The 18225-nt window shown below is 40.5% G+C and overlaps 3 protein-coding genes, 1 long non-coding RNA gene and 3 other non-coding genes across 7 annotated transcripts in view; 5 read left to right on the forward strand and 2 right to left on the reverse strand.

Annotated features, from left to right (window-relative positions):
• Positions 1-13807, forward strand: part of hyal3 (hyaluronidase 3) — a 53173-nt gene extending 39366 nt beyond the window's left edge. The window contains exons 2-7 of the mRNA XM_081608824.1: positions 10161-10424; positions 11440-11875; positions 12824-12971; positions 13058-13184; positions 13259-13348; positions 13430-13807. Of these exons, the coding sequence (XP_081464950.1) occupies positions 10188-10424; positions 11440-11875; positions 12824-12971; positions 13058-13184; positions 13259-13348; positions 13430-13729 (1338 nt within the window). The 5' untranslated portion in view covers positions 10161-10187 and the 3' untranslated portion in view covers positions 13730-13807. The remainder of the gene's footprint in view (positions 1-10160; positions 10425-11439; positions 11876-12823; positions 12972-13057; positions 13185-13258; positions 13349-13429) is intronic.
• naa80 (N-alpha-acetyltransferase 80, NatH catalytic subunit) lies at positions 131-8730 on the forward strand. The gene is made up of 2 exons (XM_081608825.1): positions 131-208; positions 7320-8730. The coding sequence occupies exons 1-2, from the start codon at positions 183-185 to the stop codon at positions 8503-8505; spliced, it is 1212 nt and encodes a 403-aa protein (XP_081464951.1). The 5' UTR covers positions 131-182; the 3' UTR covers positions 8506-8730.
• On the forward strand, positions 136-250 carry LOC145552394 (U5 spliceosomal RNA). Its single transcript, XR_014088429.1, has one exon. It is a non-coding gene; the product is annotated as a U5 spliceosomal RNA (small nuclear RNA).
• Positions 3408-3522, forward strand: LOC145552391 (U5 spliceosomal RNA). Its single transcript, XR_014088426.1, has one exon. It is a non-coding gene; the product is annotated as a U5 spliceosomal RNA (small nuclear RNA).
• Positions 4212-4323, forward strand: LOC145552393 (U5 spliceosomal RNA). The gene has a single exon (XR_014088428.1). It is a non-coding gene; the product is annotated as a U5 spliceosomal RNA (small nuclear RNA).
• On the reverse strand, positions 8917-9368 carry LOC108166746 (uncharacterized). Its single transcript, XR_001777128.2, has 2 exons — positions 9266-9368; positions 8917-9175 (listed from the first exon to the last, which is right to left on the reverse strand). It is a non-coding gene; the product is annotated as an uncharacterized LOC108166746 (long non-coding RNA).
• A 1369-nt stretch (positions 13808-15176) lies between the features above and the next one.
• LOC145552199 (uncharacterized) lies at positions 15177-17941 on the reverse strand. The gene is made up of 4 exons (XM_081608826.1): positions 17427-17941; positions 16165-16311; positions 15838-16053; positions 15177-15424 (listed from the first exon to the last, which is right to left on the reverse strand). Exons 2-4 carry the CDS (start codon positions 16298-16300, stop codon positions 15288-15290), a joined length of 489 nt encoding a protein of 162 aa, XP_081464952.1. The 5' UTR covers positions 16301-16311; positions 17427-17941; the 3' UTR covers positions 15177-15287.
• Between the last annotated feature and the right edge of the window lie 284 nt (positions 17942-18225).

The following is an 18225-nucleotide window of genomic DNA, read 5'->3' on the forward strand; positions in this document are numbered from 1 at the left end:
ATATTAAAAATATGTATATTTTTATAAGAGTTACATCCTGAAGTTTTATATGATTTATGGTCATTCAAATAGAACCGTCACTGAAGTGGATATGACGTCAAAAGAAATGCTGCACCTACATCTTGTGTAGGTCATGCACTCTTGTTTCGCTTCAGGTCGTATAAATCTTTTGCCTTTTACTAATGATTTTCATGGAGAGGAATAATAAGTGAGTATTTCAATTTTTTGATTCCCTTGTCATTGGTGGCGTCTTCTTTCATTGTACAATATGAAATACAACGGATATGTCAATGTAGCATTAAACTCATGTAAAGATTGTTACGGCCCAAGGCCTTTTCCTCTGGGTCTCTAACATCCATGTCTTTAATTGGTGCTGATTGGAAGTGGAGGCAGCTGGCCAGTGTCTCCAGATCCACCTTAAGACTCACCACTTCCTCTGACTGATCAGCTCTTTTCTTTCTGTCTCCCTGCCACTCTCTCCCTTTGTCCCTTTCTTTCCCAACCAGTTATGACTTTTGTTAAATAAATTCCTTTTTAAGTTATTCCATGCATTGCTTCCCTTTCATTTGTTATGGTTTAAGAGCCAGACCATAACAAATTGGGGGCTCGTTCAAATTTATGTTAGTTTGAGTTAGTTAAGTGGTAAACATAGTGTGGAAATCTTGAGTTTAGTTTTGGGAAAATGATTTTTTTTTTTTTCTCTCTTCTCTGGTTTGGTGTAAGTTACCTGATTTCGTCCTTTCTGATGAGCTCATTGGTAAGTCTTAATTGTTGACTGATTTGTGCAATTCATTATGTCTCATCTGAACTGATTCCCCTGTAGGCCTCAGCGTGTCTCCCCTTTGGGATTCATGTGCTCAAAAACAGTAGTGTGGGATCATATGGTTGGAGCAGTTGTCTCGGGGGCACGGCCATAGTGTTGGGGGGGTTGCCAATTTTCTGGTCGCCTTTTCCACTCTATTGGTATTAAGTGCATAAATACCCACCGTCCCTGATCTCTGAAGACTAGGGTTGAGCTAGAAAGTTTCTGATAGGCAGTTAGAGGGGAGGTTTGGGTTGATTGGTTTGTGTTGCACAGATTGTCAGCAATTAAAAGTTTGAAACACTGTTTTGTGATTAAGACTTTAGTCATGTCTGTGGAAGACTTTAATAAATGTCCATCAGCAGGGTTTTTGGAGAAGTGTTCTAGAGAACAACTAGTAAAAATTGCTGAACACTACAAAATAAGTGTCGGTGATAAAAGGTTGAAAGACAATGTTAAAGCAATTTTAAGGGAGAATTTAATTGAGTTGGGTGTTTTGTCGTCACCTTCCAGACCTGACGATTTGGGTGCTCAGGTTGTAAAGTCTGACGTTTTGGATTTTGAACAACAAAAAGAGATGTTAAGGTTGAGAATGCAACTGGAGAAAGAAAAGGAGTTTGCTTTAGAGAGGTTACGAGTGCACACATTCTGGAGGTTCTTTTTTTTTGGATCGCAGTAACCATGATCTGGACAAAATTTGTAATTATTGTCACAGAAAAGGTCATTGGAAAAAAGACTGTGCTTTGCTGAAATCCAGAAATAAAAATGGAACTCGGGTTAAACCAGCAGCGTTTGCTGCATCAGTTTCTGTGAATGTTCCTCACAAAATGGCTGAAGTGTCATCTTCTGGGAAACCTGACTTGAGTTCTTACAAACCATTTCTGTTGGAGGGACATGTTTCTTTGGTTGGGAGTGACGTTAAGATGCCAGTTACAATCTTAAGAGATACTGGTGCATACGATTCATTCATTTTGGCATCCGTTTTACCTTTTTCAGATGAGTCTGACACTGGATTATCTATACCTGTGTTGGGTATGGGCATGTCTGTGTTTTGTGTTCCAGTACATAAACTTGTGCTCCATTCAGAGTTGTTTGAAGGAGAAGTAAGAATGGGTGTGAGACCAGCTCTGCCTGTGAGGGGTGTTACAGTTATACTGGGGAACAATATAGCTGGACGGAAAGTCTGGCCTGATCAACCAGAGTCTCCAGTTGTTGTTTCAGTACCTTTGATCAGCAGTGGTCCTGATGAAAATGAAAAATCACACCCTGACATTTTTCAAGCAGTGATGTGACTGTTTGGTTTTGTGGAGATGTTGACTCGCTTTTGGTTGATGCCCTTTTGGTGTTGCTGGCTGTGAGACGGCAGTAACTTTGAGTATGGTGCTGGACCATGCTAAGGGTCATCGTGTTGTGGGTGTCGCTCTCCATAATTTGTTGGTCACTTGCTTTGTTACCTGTCTAATAGTCACTTCAAGGTACCAGTGGTTGTGTATGGATGGGATCGGAGAGAATCTAAGTTTTATTTCATTTCAGCTGGTCTGAGATATTAGTGCACTTAATTTTGTTTTTCTCTATTTCCAGATGTTAATGCACAGGTTGCCCAGGGTTCCAGTGGGGACCCTGTCTTGAAGAGGGGGGGTGTTACGGCCCAAGGCCTTTTCCTCTGGGTCTCTAACATCCATGTCTTTAATTGGTGCTGATTGGAAGTGGAGGCAGCTGGCCAGTGTCTCCAGATCCACCTTAAGACTCACCACTTCCTCTGACTGATCAGCTCTTTTCTTTCTGTCTCCCTGCCACTCTCTCCCTTTGTCCCTTTCTTTCCCAACCAGTTATGACTTTTGTTAAATAAATTCCTTTTTAAGTTATTCCATGCATTGCTTCCCTTTCATTTGTTATGGTTTAAGAGCCAGACCATAACAAGATAAAGGAAGGATTCTTTGTATTTAAGCGAAGCATTGTGTTCTCATGGATTTCAGGACTCAACACAACACATCCAGTTGATGTGCTTTCAGCGTGTCCATTCACACTCACCTTTCGTACAACGACGTAGACCACCTGTGGGTATACGTCACGCCGCTATCCGCGGGGTTCCCCCCTTCTTTCAGGCCCCCTCTGTTTTGCTTTTACGGAGCGGTCACTGAGCTAGCGCCACACTTTTAATCAGACAACCTTCTCCGGGTACGACGATGTTACAATTTACATCCAGGAATTAAATAAACCCGTCGTATTTTAGTTAAGTTACTTAGTGTCGCTCAAACAGCAATGTTCGCACGAAGCGCTGCAACAAACTTCTATCCAATCAGACAACACTTCGCACAGAGCTCCGTCGAAATAGTTCGGCCGGGTGCCTCTCTACGGAGGACGCAATTTTCGTCTACGTCGATGAGAACCAATTTCGGCACTTTGCATGATGAATGTCGGTACCTTTATTTTTAAACCATGTCTTTAACTCGTTATGCCCCGAGTTTACATCGTGTCGGTGACGTTTTCAACATCACAGTCTGAATTTTTGAGGCTAAAATGAGTTCTGCTGTTGTGCAGTCAAATAACACCGTCAGCGAAGTGGGTATGATGTCGAAAGAAATGGGGCACCGACATTTGTTAGTCACTCATGTTTCTCTTCAAATCGTATAAATCTTTCGCCTTTTACTAAAGATTTCCGTGGAGAGAAGCAATAAGATTGTATCTCAAATTTTTGATACCCCGCCGTGTGGTAGGGTGCTTTTTTTCTCTGTTAAATAGGAAAATATAATATCAAGTAATTATTAAGTTCTACGTGATAGTAAAGTATGTACAAATTAGTTTCATCCCACTTGTTTTCCCACAATTCATTGTATTGAAAAAGGATTTATTCTTAACCTGTAGCTTAAACTCGCAATGTCACGTCGTGTCTTTGTTGTGTAGGTCAGTTTTTCAGTCCTCTTGAAGAAGGGGAGTGTATCACAGGCCGTCTTAACATAAAATCGGTTTAGGCTGACAATCCGCATTCTAGATATTTAAAAATGCATTTTGATGAGGCCAAACTATAGTTTCACTGTCCGGAATTGTAATTTAAGACATCTACATTTACATTCTGACTAGCATAAATAATAACTCAAGATATCTTCCATTACATTTTGACGAGTCAGAATTCCTTTCAGGATATTTCAAATGACGTCACACATCCATAATTACAATTTAAGATTTCATGGTTTTATTGAACTTTCAAAATTCTATGTTAATCTGTAAAGTTTGACCTACTAGACAGAATACCAACTCAAGATATTAGTGAAACAGAATTTATGTTAAAACGGCCTGCCATAGCCGGCAAAAGTCTTTGAATTTTTGGGTTCTTAGTCAAATAGCACCGTGAGAGAAGTGGATATGATGTAGGAAGAAATTGGGCACCTACAACCTCAATAGGTCATGCAGTCTTGTTTCTGTTCAGCTCGTATAAATCTTTTGCCTTTTACTAAAGATTTCTGTGGAGAGAAACAAGGAAAGTTTATCCCAATTTTTGATACTCAACTATTTGGTGCAGTGCTCATTCTCTGTTCAATATTAAAATGTTTTCCCAAATGTAATAAATTACTCTCGTTGAGTGCATTCTGACTGTAAGAGACAAACAACCAGGAATCTTCGGCTACACATTATTTTTTAGGTATTACTCCTGTGTGACAAAGAAATGTCAGCATACACAATCCAGACAACTTAGGCTCAGAATCCTAAAGGTGGACTTAGGTCATCTTGAATAAGTTTCAATAAATATTAATTACAAGTAATTACAACTTATATTGTGAATTAAATTGAGAGAAAATAACGACATCTTAAAGAAGAAAGAAACGAAGTCCTAAAGTTCTGCACAAGTATTAAAAGTTTTTCTCTCTCTGGTCTCGGAAGGGACATTAGCACTTATCTTTAGTGAAGATCTACTGCTGCTGCTTCTTTTTCTTCTTTATTCGGCAGTATGTGGCAATTAGCCAGCAACCAGTTTCCTCTTACAAGCAGAATGTGAAGTAGTCCGGTGTGGTCAGAGGCGAGTTAAATACTTGTAGAACAGGCAGCGATTAGTCCTCAGCTGCTCTCTCAGGGTGAGTCAATATTACTCAGTTGTTGGTTCTTTTTTTTTTTTCTGTGTTCAAATTTTTCCTTTAAATATTGTTACATTTAAACTGTATGGAACCGTTGCATCTTTCTACTGTTAAAATGAGCTCTCATTCATAGAGACTCGCTGGTAGTTGTTCGCAGGGAAATGATTGGATCTGTAACTAACGTAAATTTGATAAAAGTAGACCATCGTTGGAAAAGATCTCTCTGTGACTTTTTCATAAATTGGCTATGCTGACATGTAATTTTGGCCAAATTATACAGCACTTAATACAGTGTTTCTGTGGAAAGAAGAAGGAAGAATTCAGTATACTGAGCTGCTTTAAGTGTTCTTTACATGTTTCTTGGTGGGGACGTGTCAGATAGCTACCACTTCCCTATTAGCTGCAGGGTGTTAACTCTGTAACAAACTGGAATACATTCTCATGAATTATGCTCAATAAAAGCGATTGCATTTATGTCTTTTGTGCAAAGATCATGCCCGTACATGTGACGTGACTTGAAATCTGACGGTTTTTCCATTTCTTCTTTTACCTGGGTTTAAAAGCACCTTTTCAGAGTGGTGCAGGTCAGTCCACCCATCAAATAGATCATTAAACAACTTTCCTTTTTTTTCCCCACACCATGATGTCCATTTCGTTTTAGCCAAAGATGACACTGTGCTACAGCAGGCGACTTGAAATTATATGAAGAAAATTACAGCTTTTATGGCCGAATCAGCTACTGTCTGTCTTTAGGGTCCTGCTGTAATTACACTATACTGAGCTGTGTGTTATATTTATGGCATTAAACATATTTAGCCACACAACAAACCTCTCCATATGCAGTTCTGTCTGTACATCTCAGCTGCGTTCAGGAATAAATAACGATCCACGCCTGTTTTTGCCGTGAGTGGACTTCCATGTTCTCTTAAAGTTCCACGTAGAGGAACGCCAGATGCATAGATAGGTAGAAGTGTTGACACATCTGCAGGTATTTAACAAGAAGTCGTGAAAGAGGTTATGATAATGGAGGAAAAAAAGGCATTGCATATGCCATTATGTAATCTTGCAGTTGATATTGTAAGACATTATCTTACAAGATATATCTTACATCTTACTGATATTGCGAAATATGTATATTTCGCAATATCAGTTAGCAAGACGTTGAAACATTATCTTGCAAATTAAGGCAAGATAAAATAGGTGCGCATTTCCTTACTTGTCTGCTGTTTTAAAACTTTCCATTTTTCTCTAATACCTGGTGAAGATGTGCTTTTTGTTTTTTGTATGTTTTTAAAAAGCTGATCACACTCCAGGGATAAGAACAAAACATTAGGCGAATACGATGATGCTTTTAGCATCTGTAAATCTAGAACATGTTGAAATTTAAATTTTGTTATTCGTTTGAAAGACAATTTTTTATATATATTCCCTGTAACAAGCATTCTATGCATGACACACAGGTTAAGTAAGTGACGTACCAGCGTTGACCTTCTATGCATGTTGCACATTAGCTTATGTTGCTCGATCTCCAGCTAAGCGAAGCTGCCGTGAATTTTTTTGGGCTCATTTGCCACTTTATCTAATCTATATTCAAATGTTTCATCCAGCTCAAAACAGTGTTATTGCTCAATGTTATGCTGGTTTTGTGACCAAATGTAGATCTACAAGTTTGCTTATGTTTCAAGGATTTTTTTTCCTTTTTTTTTTTTTTTTTTTTTCTTTTACCAATAAATGTATTGTTAATATTGGGGTTTAATGGGATAAACATTCAAAATATTCATGAATATTTATTATATATGGTTATTGGGGAATTTGGAAGGTAATGGCCTTCATAAAATTTAGAAAATTTACATTAACACACAGTTCTCTATGGCATTCTTTAAATTAACACAGGTGAAGTGATTTATTTACAAACCACTTTACACAAATAATTAAAAAAAACATCAATGTTGTTGTGCAGCTAGTTGCTCTCCCACCTCTGAAAGTAACAGCCGCGCCTCTAGATGACACACACACTTGCATAATACATCTGTCAGGAACTGAAATTTTAATCTGCATCACTAAATTGAAAAGAATTTAAATTCCTTCCAGCTATTGAAGTTTGTGAGAGAAACAGAGCATGAAAGTTAAATAAGAAGCATAGACATTAAAAAGACAAAAAAAAAATTAGTTTTCTTCTCCTGTCTCCAACAGATAAAGGTCTTAAAAGCTGCCAGCTGATTAAATGATTACATTTCTAAAGCTGCTGTCCAAAGAATAGAAAACTGAATAGAATTAAATATCTCTTTTTCATTTTAGACTTCTTGTTTCTAACTACCTGTTGCATAAGGCAGACTTGTGTTATTTTTGCTTCATTGGAAAATTGAGAAACTGTACATCCAAACCTTGTGTAACATTTTAACAATCAGCTTCAGAGCTCAGACTGACTTGAACCCTGATCGTCACAGGTCTGAAACTCTAACGTCCTCAGGGAGAGGAAACCAGCGGGATGTTGAGCCGCAGAACCTCCCAAATTCACATTACGCCGAAAAAGTCTCGTTGCTGGATGGAGACGTTCAGAACAGCAAACACGACGATGCCGAGGAAGGAGGGAGGATCCGAGTGGTTCCGGTCCACCAGCGTCCGGACCTGCTGGTACCCTGCGCGGACCTGGTCAACTCCGAGTGGCAGAGGAGCCAGGCAGCCCGGGTCCACTCCCTCCAGAAGTCCTGCTCGGAGTTCCCCGTCTGCCTTGTTCTCCTTCAGGGCCCCAGAGGGACAGAGGAGAGGCTCCTTGGCCACGCCCGGCTCACCCAGGTCGTGGGTCATGGCAGCAGCCTGTTTGTAGAGTCGGTAGTTGTGTCCAAACAGGAGCGGGGGAAGGGCTACGGTCGGGTTCTGATGGAGGAGACGGAGCTGTACGCTAAACGCAGAGGCTTCAAGCGTCTGTGCTTGACCACCCATGACAAGCAGCACTTCTACGCCCATCTCGGCTACGTCCTGTCCACGCCGGTGCAGAGCATGGGTACTGTGATGGCGCTCCTCCCTGTGGGGATGCTCATGAGACTTTCCAGAGCTCCAAACGCGGAAGCAAACGCAGCGAAACAAACGACAACAAGAATGGAAGACTTAGAACGTAGTTGTATTGATGGGTCACCTTCACCTTCTAGTTTACAAAATCCTCTTAGTTCCTCTCAACCACCTCCTCTTCTTTCTTCCGTACCTCCACCACCTCCTCCTTTTTCCTCCATACCTCCACCACCTCCTCCTCTTCCCCCAATGCCTCCACCACCTCCTCCTTTTTCCTCCATACCTCCACCACCTCCTCCTCTTCCCTCAATGCCTCCACCACCTCCTCCTTTTTCCTCCATACCTCCACCACCTCCTCCTCTTTCCTCCATACCTCCACTACCTCCTCCTCTTTCCTCCGTACCTCCACCACCTCCTCCTCTTCCCTCCGTACCTCCACTACCTCCTCCTCTTTCCTCCGTACCTCCACTACCTCCTCCTCCTCCTTCTCTTTCCTCCTCAGTGCTTCCTCTACCTCCTCCACCGCCCCAGTCTTCAGGACACCCTGTAGTTCAGACTTTGACGGAAACCCCCTACAGAGATGCCAGAGGAGTTCCCATCTTTTGGATGCACAAGGACATTTGATGAACAGTTGGACATGTCTGGGAGTGCACGTATACACTCCTAAACATTTCTAAAATAACACACTGAGACACACTCAGGGAAAACTGCCTTAAACCTCAGAGACGGCATTAGGAAACCAAACAATCAAAGATCGATGCACTTCTTGAACAAGCTAACCTTCAAGGTCCGGAACCAGTTGCAGAAGAACCAAAGACGGACAAAACACCAACAAAGAGACAAAATCTTGTAAGATGGAGTAAGAGGATAGAAACACATCTATTAGCATTTCTGGAAGAATAATGTTAAAGACCTTTTACTTAAATTCATTTATCACTATGTCATGATTTCAAACTGATTTGAGCAACAACAAAAAAATCCTTTGGGAAACTTAATAAACCATTTTTAAAGAAATAAACGTGTAGTCTCTAATGATACCAATGCTGTCAACATTTTATGCAGTGTCCTTTTTGTGAAGAAAACAGATCCAAACATTGGAAGATGTAGATCTTTCTCTATTCTTTGTCCACTTTGTCCTTGGCTTCTCTCTGAAGCTCTCGTCCCTTCAGCTCATTCCACAGGTTTTCTATGGGTTTAGTCCAGGAGGTTGAGGTGGAAGAAGCTTGATTTGGTGTCTGCTAATCTAATCATGTCATGTTTTTGTGTTGCTATCCGACTGAAAACAATCAAAGATCTGGAAGAGAGCACCGGATTTATAAATAAAAAGTTCTGAGAAGTTATGGACATTAACAAGATTCCAGAACCTTTGGATCCTTTAACTTACTTCACAGTAGTTATGTTGTGTTTTACAACACATTCATTCTGTGTTTCTTTTGGTTGCCAAAAATCTCAACTCTAGTTTCTTCTCACCAAAGCACAGAGCTGGTTTTCGATCCAGACAACTTGTTGTCATGTAAACGGCACCTGACTGTTGTTATGGATACTGTCAAGTTTTGTCAGGTTTGCTTTACTGTACGATTCCCAACTTGATAGGGATAGTCTCTGCAGTGAAACTTTGAACAGGATTTCATTCAAAGAGCCTTCAATTTAGCTGATTCATCTTTATTTTTGTATGATGGTCACCATAGTGATTTAGCCTTTCAGGCACATAGGTGAAAACCCCAAAAGAAACAGAAACACGTCCATTACGTTCTGAAATTAACAAGATAAATACATTGTGAAATAATTAAATAGATTTAAACCCCTTTAAACCAGTCAATCCAAAAGTATAATAAACAGCAAATATTTTATAGTAAAATTCAACACCAACAAATAAATTAGCATATTTAAGAATCAAAACTAGCCTGTGTTTTAGCTGTTCAGATCATGTGATCCTGAGTTGCTAAGACTGTGGTTACAAATGTCCCTTGTTGAACTGTCAGACAAGCCATGACTTGGTAAGGTTTGAATGCTTTAGGTTTAATATATATATATATATATATATATATATATATATATGAAGCCACTACTAAATCTTTAGTAAACAGCTAGAATACATGGAGAAAAAAGTTTTTAAAAAACGACATAAATTTAAAACAAGAGGAGTAAATAAAAAAGATTCTTGATAAAATCAGGCGAATAAAAATAACATTTAAAACAGGCAAAGAATTTCAAAAAATCACATTCTGTCTCTGTGGAGGGATTTTAAATAATGCAGGTTGTTCTGTGTCTCTGAGCAGGAAGGACACGCTCACTGCTGAGCAGCCATGGTGCTGTCTCACCTTCGCTTTCTCATCCTCCTCATCACGTTGCTGCCCCGCGCCTCGCTGTCGGAGAACCTCAGCCACCCTGATGCGGCTGCTGCGGGTCTGGACCTGCGGGACCGGCCCTTTGTCGTCGTGTGGAACATGCCCACAGCTAACTGTCAGAAGCGCCACAACGTCCACCTGGACCTGCAGGACTTTGGGATTGTGGAGAATCAAAGGCAGCGTTTCCAGGGACAGGTGATGAAATGATTTAGATAGACTAAAGAGATAATAGTCTATCGCATAATTACCTTCTAAACTCACTATACATACTCTATCTGCACAGTGCCAGGGATCTTTGGTTTTGGTCAACAGTTCTGCATGATTTTTATGTTAACAGTTTTCTTAAAAAATGACAGAAAAAAGGTTCCAGACCTTCTGATCAGGACTGGAAACCTTGGCAACTGGAAGCAAACTATAGAGAAGGACAGCTGACTGTTAACTTTAGGGTTCTTATGCTTGAAATCCTTGAACTTCAATTTTGTATCTTCAAGGTTTGGAAAGCTCATCATTTCTGTACAAAGTGCCTGAAAGTGCTTCTTATTGAAACGGCACAGTTTTGTAATAAAGTGCAATCTAACACTTCATTAAAAGCCTAAATTTGGATAATTTACAGTTGAAAGACATGTTTTTTTCCACCATCTGAAGTTAAATTAGACCAAACTTCTCATCTTTTAAGTAAATTCGAATTGCCAAATTATTTTTGATTTGCTAAAAGTATATATATAGATATATATCATCCAGCCTGTATATATATATATATATATATATATATATATATATATATATATAATATATATATAAGATATATATATAAGATATATATTTTTGTAACTTTCTTTCTACATTGTGCCTAAGCATTTAATTTGAGCATTTACCTGAACGTGATTTGGCTGGATTTAAAGTTTTAGTTTACTTTTCCCTGTTATCCTTTCACAAGATATTATTAATAACAGTATTTAAAAAAATGATATAATATAATAGTGAATTGAAACTGTCTCCTTTAGTTGATTTGTGTTGTTTTTAACTCCAGAGTGTGGTGCTGGAAAAGTTAGAAAACTTACCTTGGAAATGCTTGAAAAGTGACTAAATTTTACAATGGGAAAAGTGTACAAACCCTGCAAACAAGACCTACAGAGCTCGGTACAAACTTTTTACTTGTTTATTTATTTAATTTATCTATTTTTAATTTTTTTTTTCTTCATTTTTCCAGAATGTGACCATCTTCTATCGGGACCGCCTGGGGAAGTACCCCTACATCTCCCATGACGGCAGGGAGGTGAACGGAGGAATCCCGCAGCTTGGCGACCTGACCTCTCACCTCTCCCTCGCAGAGGGGCAGCTGGACATCCTGCTGCACCCCGGCTTCTCCGGAGTCGGAGTCATCGACTGGGAAGAGTGGCTGCCCCTGTGGGAGAACAACTTCGGATCCAAGATGGAGTACCGCAGGTTTTCCAAGGATCTGGTGAGACAGGAGAGACTGGATTTGTCTGAGAAGGACGTGAAGCTGTTGGCTCAGCAGGAGTTTGAGGAGAGCGCTCGGATGTTTATGGAGGAGACGCTGAGGCTGGTGGTCAGGCGCCGGCCCAGAGGATTCTGGGGCTTTTACGGTTTCCCTTCCTGCTTTAATAAGCACAAGAGAAAGAGAGGTGAAGCAAACAGAAACTGGATTGTTGTTACCTACTGGGTGGGGTTCATTGTTGTACATATACAAGTTTAAAAATGTCTTAAAATGCATTGTTTTAATGAAAAGAGGCATGTTTAGTCAGATAAGTGCCAAAAAATATTCAAAGTTCCTAAATCTTTTCAGAGACATATCTCTACCACTACTGTATATTTACATGTCTTCTATGGGAAATAGCTACTGCTCCGTCCAGCTTTTTGCAGGAAGCATCCCCACAGAATAAAACTCAATTCAAGAATACTTTATTGAGCCCAAAGGGAAATTAAATGTGGTTACAGCTCATATTAATTAAGATTCAGATAATGCTGTTATCCAGCTGGCATGGCGTGTTCAGAATAATGTGCAATTTCTTTTTTTTCCCTGCTACACAGAGCATTTTGTATGTAGGTCAAAAGGTTAAATTAGTTAATTTTATCAGAGCATTTTCTTCCACGTGTTTGCTACATGGATTTGAGAAAAGAAACTGCACACAGGACTTATCTCATTTTTATCTTTTTGCAACATTGACTTTCTTCTCGCTACTCCTCTATGAAGCCCAGATCTGTGAAGACACAGCTCATGGTTGCCTTCTTGTAAGTTTTTCACATTTGAGGTGTTGTATGTTGCAGACTCTTCAAAGCTAGCATAGGTATCAGAATGAGGTGGGGGTGGGGGACGGGGGGGTGAATAAAACGCATGACACACTTTTCAGATTTTAATTGGCAGAAAATATAGAAAACTGCCAACTATTTTCCTTCCACATCACAAATCCCATTAAAATACACAAAATGTGAAAACATATGAGGGCTATGAACAACTTTGCAAAACGCTGCAAATAGTTTCTACTTAAGCTTCAACTTCAAAATGTAACTCTGATCATTTAACCAATTGTAAAAACTGACATCAGTGTGTTTTACTTCATGTGTGATATCAGATAAAACCTACACAGGACGTTGCCACTGGGGGACGAAGCAGAAGAACGAGCGGCTGTCCTGGCTGTGGGCTCAGTCCACAGCTCTCTATCCCAGCATCTACCTGCCGCAGCGGCTGGCAGGGTCCACAGATGCTGCTCTGATGATCCGGTACAAACACACACATTTATGTTCTGTTTTACCACAGCCTTTTGTTTGAAACCAAAGACATAAACCGATCCGTTTCCTCCACTCAGACACAGACTGCTGGAGGCTTTGAGAGTGGCGTCAACGTGGCGTCATGGCAACAGTAACAACCAGGCCACGCCCGTCCTTCCGTACGCTCGACTGGCGTTCACACATACTCTCAACTTTCTCAGCGAGGTAGCCGCTCGTTCACGTCAATATAAAACGGTGAAATTAAGCTTGTAAGCATAGCAGAATGTCTGGGCTTGCAGACGGACTTGGAGCACACACTTGGAGAGAGCGCGTCGCTCGGCGCAGCTGGAGTCGTGCTGTGGGGAGAGATGAAGTTCGCCAAATCAAAAGTGCGTGACTGACCAAAATCATGATGCATGTGCGTACCAGAGCCGGTGTGTGTAACCATGTTGTCTTCTCCCGTCTACCAGAAACAGTGCGTCCTCCTCAGAGACTACATCCACACAGTCCTGGGCCCCTTCATTCAGACCCTGAGGGCCGAGGCGTCGCGATGCAGCCTCCAGCTCTGCTACAGTCATGGCCGCTGCGCTAGGCGACGCCCCAACTCCGGTCGCAGTCTATCATCTACGCCCGTCTCTGTCTCTCACAATGGCACGGACTCCGCCAGCAGCAAATACTTTCAGCAGCATTTTAGGTGTCGGTGCTACTCAGGCTGGACTGGAACCTGGTGCCAGAGGAAGATGGTTGGGAGTGGTCAGGACAAGAGTTGACGAGTGTCCTTCAGTCAGGAAACTGCATTGCAGGGTTTTGAATAATAATAATAAAAAAACCTGCTATAGGTAACTTTACTAAGTTTTTTTTTTTTTTTACAATATAATTTGTAAAGCTATTGCAACATGCCGTAGTTCAACAGTGGTCAGGAACAAGGCAGCAGATGGTATTTTAGTTCCTATATTTAAACATTCACACCTCGTCATGACAACTACCTCCCTCACTTATCGTCTAACAGATTTTAACAAATAATTAACACATAAACGAGAGTAACAAGATCAGACTAATCACTAAAAGCTAAGTAGCTAACCTAAATGATTAACAAAGAACATAAATTCTACCAATAATCCCTTCCTGCTGTGGTTGCCATGTGACAGGCAATACTGCTGCCACACCAGAAGCTACAATATTGGAAAAACTGCTTGAGTTTCTTATAAAATGCAGCATTTTCTTGTTTTCAACATCTACTTTTATTGGTGTTAGCCAACAACATAATGTTAGCATTTTAGCATATGCTTGCTATTTAGCTGAAGATCACCTATAAGCTACTGTCAGTGTATCAAATAGTATTTTCAAATTAATGGGCCCCAGCACCCCTCCTGACCCTGCTAGGGACAAAGGTGAACAGAAAATGGATAGATGGATAGATATCAACTTCCTTCAGCTTAGTAGATAATGGTGACTGTCTTGTTTAATTAAAGTACAATAATGATTGCACATAAACTGTTAGCATATTAGCTAACAACAAGCTATATCTTAGCTAATCTATTAGTAGTTTCTAAGATAATTCCAGTTTGTGACATAATGTGTACATAACAATGCTGCTAGTAGCACACTGAGAAAACTCGCGTTGCTGATGAGAGCTTTTTTATAATAAAGGCCCTGGGTTTTTGTTGTTGTTGTTTAATGTAGGATATATTTTGGTTCCAGGATCCTCTTGCATATCCAAAGCTGAAGTTAGGACTAATATGAATATATTATATAAAAAAGTATAAAAACAGCACGTGAGCTGTTAAAATTGAGAAGCATTATGAATAACAAATTGCCTATTCTAATTTAGGATCTGATATCAGCATTATCAGTTCTGTGTTTTTGGCAGAATTACAACATTATCTGCTGTTAAACCCCGTTTGAATGAGCCTGGATTACTCTGCTCCTCCACAACTTTTATTTCTATTTGGGAAACTAAATAAGACGAAATAGAATTTCATAAATTTTGGTTAATAAAGATACACAGTTTTCCTCTTTATCAACTTCTTGTCAAAATGAGAAAAAAAAATGTTCTTAGCAATTTACCACATTTTTAAATATATATATATATAAATATATATATATTTATTTTTGTTTTGCTTAATTTCTGCAATTTATACGTGAAAAGACAAGTAATATCATTGTTACATTTCAACTCAAAGCACAGGTAGTGTTTGGAGACAAAAGACCAAAACCAACATGAAACAAAGTTTTATACTTCACATTGCAAAAGTATTTGACACCATCTATAAAACAATCTTGTGTGGGTACACTAGCACAGCGCTGAGGACTCTGTGCGTGTCCTCCTCATGTCCCCCGTCTCATGGCCGTCATGTTTCGCCTCAGTTCCTGCAGCTCCTGGATCAGCAGCTCCAGCTTGTCGGCTGCAGCCTCCTTTTCCCTCACAGCCTCAGTCAGCGTCCTGATGGCACTGCCCTGCTGGACTGGAGGAGGCACAAAAATGCAGATATTGTGTTTATTATTTATTTTTAAAGAAGTCATTACATTTTATTTGGTATATGGGGACCCTAAGGATAGAAATGGGCTGAAATTATTTCATGATTAGGAAAGATAATACGCCTATGTAGGTGATGCCCATTTAAAGCCGATTTAGTCGTTTTTACATACGCTGTGTAAAAATACACAAAATCTTATTTTTCTCAAGTCAGACTAAACTTTTCCGGTTCAAGAAATGTTGGGAATACTATGATTTTCTAAATTCCTGAAAAAGAGATACATTTTTGAGAAACATTTTTTGTTATTTGAGAAAAATGTAAAAACTGAAGCAGACATTTTTGGCCTAAGGGTCAAGAACAGCAGAATCTTTGCGAAATTCGAATGAAAACAGACGTATTACCTAAAACGAAGATGAGCAACAGAGTGAGCAGAAGCAGGGTGACGATGGCGCAGCCTGCGGCGTAGGCCCTCGATGTACTCGCCGTCAACATGTCCTGAAGACGTCTCTGCCATTTGCTGCCCAGCGGGCGCCCTCTCTGACTGACCGCTGTCCCGTCGTGTGTGTACAGATTCCCGTTTGGGGACGGTGTGTACGCAGGACGAGGAGGCCTCATCCCTGAAAAGGACACAGGGTGAAAAGTAAGTCGGTTGGTCGAATGTGGGTGTGTGTGTGTGTGTGTGTGTGTGTGTGTGCGTGTGTGTGTGTGTGTGCTGAGACTGTGAGCACCTTTGTGGCTGTGCTCGGGGTGCGTTCGGTGGAGGTCGTTGATGGAGTCGACGGAATGCAGCTCGATCTCAGTGAGGTCTCTCTCGCTCACCCTGTAGAACTGAGGGGTGGTCTGGGACGACGGAGGCCTCGACATGTCTCTCTGAGCTGATGGAAAATGCGGGGGCAGATGTGACTTTGGTGATATTTAATGACAATCATGAAGTACCTTACTATGGAGAAGTAGGAGGACACCTTCTTGCAAATAAAACTGAAGAGATTTTCTGTGTATTCGACACATTATATACCCTGATGCTCCTAAATAGAAAATTATGAATTGGATTTAGATTAGGACTTTCACTGGGCTGTTCTAGCAAATAAACACACCTTGATTTGAACCATCCAAATGCAGCTCCGGCTGCATGTTACGGGTTGTTTTTCTGCAGGACGGTGAAAACCTATCCCCGTTCTCAAGTCTCTTGCTATCTCCAGTTTCTAGGATTCCCCATTATTGCCAGTCTTCTGTAAAAGGCCAGGTTCGTGTCAACAGATTCTCCCTCCTGAGTGACCGCGGACCTCTTGTCTGTTCCTCTGCTTACTGCTTTCCGTGTCCAACTTATTAGTTTAGTCGGACGGCCATGTCTTGGTGGGTTTGCAGTCGTGTCATATCCTTTCCATTTTGCAGATTATGAACTGAACAGAAACTCTGCAAAATGTTCAAAGCTTGGAATATTATTTTAATCCCCACACCTGACTTAAACTTCTCCACAGCTTTCTCGCTGACCTTCATGACGCTGTTTGATCTGCGACGTTTTCTAACAGAAACCTCCAACACGTCCAGAGAATGGCTAGATTCATACGGACTAATTTGGTGAATGGATTTCCATTTCTCCTGTCTCATGGTGTTGCACTAACTCGTTTTGTTTTGGTTTATACACATCACATCACAGAAAGACAATAACATTTTCTTCTTGGTAATGTGGGAATATGTGAAATAGATTCTGATCTTGATGTTAAGATAGAATCTATTCATATGTCAAAGAAAAGAACAGATCATTTCGGTCTATTTGACAACAAAAACATGCATGAATATCTTAGGTATGAGACCTATTATTAGAGCTGCTTATCAAACATGATGCTGCTGGAATTTGAATCAAGGGTTAAAGGACAGAATGTGCTCATGACTGATAAATAAATGACTGACAGAATAAATCAGTACACACACTCACTCTGTGAATTAGTCTGATGGAATAGTTAGCCACCTGTCTGACAATTCCTCTTACCTTGCGACACTGGTAAAGAAAATCCCGTTTGCCGGATTGTGGTCTTCTAGTCTTCTGGTTCGCCTCTCACATGCTGACAGCAAACTGCCAAAACATGCATCTGAGCCAACAAGATTAGCATCAAAATGTATTTTGAGTGAAAATCCACATTCCAGGAGCGCTATCAACTGAAGCCAGGTTAATCCAGATACATTTGGTCCACTTTGTTCCTTCACAAAGAAAAAAAAAAAAGCTTGTTGGTTCCAGGTACAAATTTCCTAAAGTCTCAACAAAGTTTCAGGACGCTCCGGAACAAACAGAGGCCAAACTGGGTTTGAGTCTGAATACTCAGATTTAACCCACCACAGCCGCACCATAGGAGACGTAAGAAAAGAGATATGAGCAGCAGAGGAAGTTTTTTTTCTCTGCCTTAGTGCGCCCCCCTCCCAACATGCACATGCTTGGCTTTGCAGGCCTTCACAGTCCAAAATAGCACCAGAGACATGAGATTATTATTAGTTCCTCTGGCCAAAAGGATGACTCAGTGACCCGGGTGAAAGGCATGATGGGATCAACACACACAAACACTGACACAGAAAAAAATATGAGAGACTTTGATTGAAGGAAGCAGATCTAAAGCTTTAACAAACAAATCAGCGCAGACAGAGTCTGTGAAATTGTCCTTTTCCTGTTGCTTCTGCATGTGCTCCTCTGAAAACAACTGCATCTGTTTGTGAAGCTGGTGTCATGGTTACAGTTAAGTAAAAATGTCTGGAATATTTTGCTGAATAGTAGCTTTTTTTTAAGGGTTTTTGAAACC

This window comes from Poecilia reticulata, chromosome 7, assembly GCF_904066995.2.
Source record: "Poecilia reticulata chromosome 7, P_reticulata-male-v2, whole genome shotgun sequence".
Classification (NCBI taxonomy): Eukaryota; Metazoa; Chordata; class Actinopteri; order Cyprinodontiformes; family Poeciliidae; genus Poecilia; species Poecilia reticulata.

Bases quoted from the DNA above. Each gene is read 5' to 3' on its own strand.
- naa80 (XM_081608825.1), top strand. From the start codon at position 183: ATGATTTTCATGGAGAGGAATAATAA. The intron at 209-7,319 runs GTGAGTATTTCA...TGATCGTCACAG, and splicing joins TTCATGGAGAGGAATAATAA to GTCTGAAACTCTAACGTCCT.
- LOC145552199 (XM_081608826.1), bottom strand. From the start codon at position 16,300: ATGTCGAGGCCTCCGTCGTCCCAGACCACCCCTCAGTTCTACAGGGTG. The intron at 16,054-16,164 runs GTGCTCACAGTC...TGTCCTTTTCAG, and splicing joins CCCCGAGCACAGCCACAAAG to GGATGAGGCCTCCTCGTCCT. The intron at 15,425-15,837 runs GTAATACGTCTG...TGCCTCCTCCAG, and splicing joins GTTGCTCATCTTCGTTTTAG to TCCAGCAGGGCAGTGCCATC.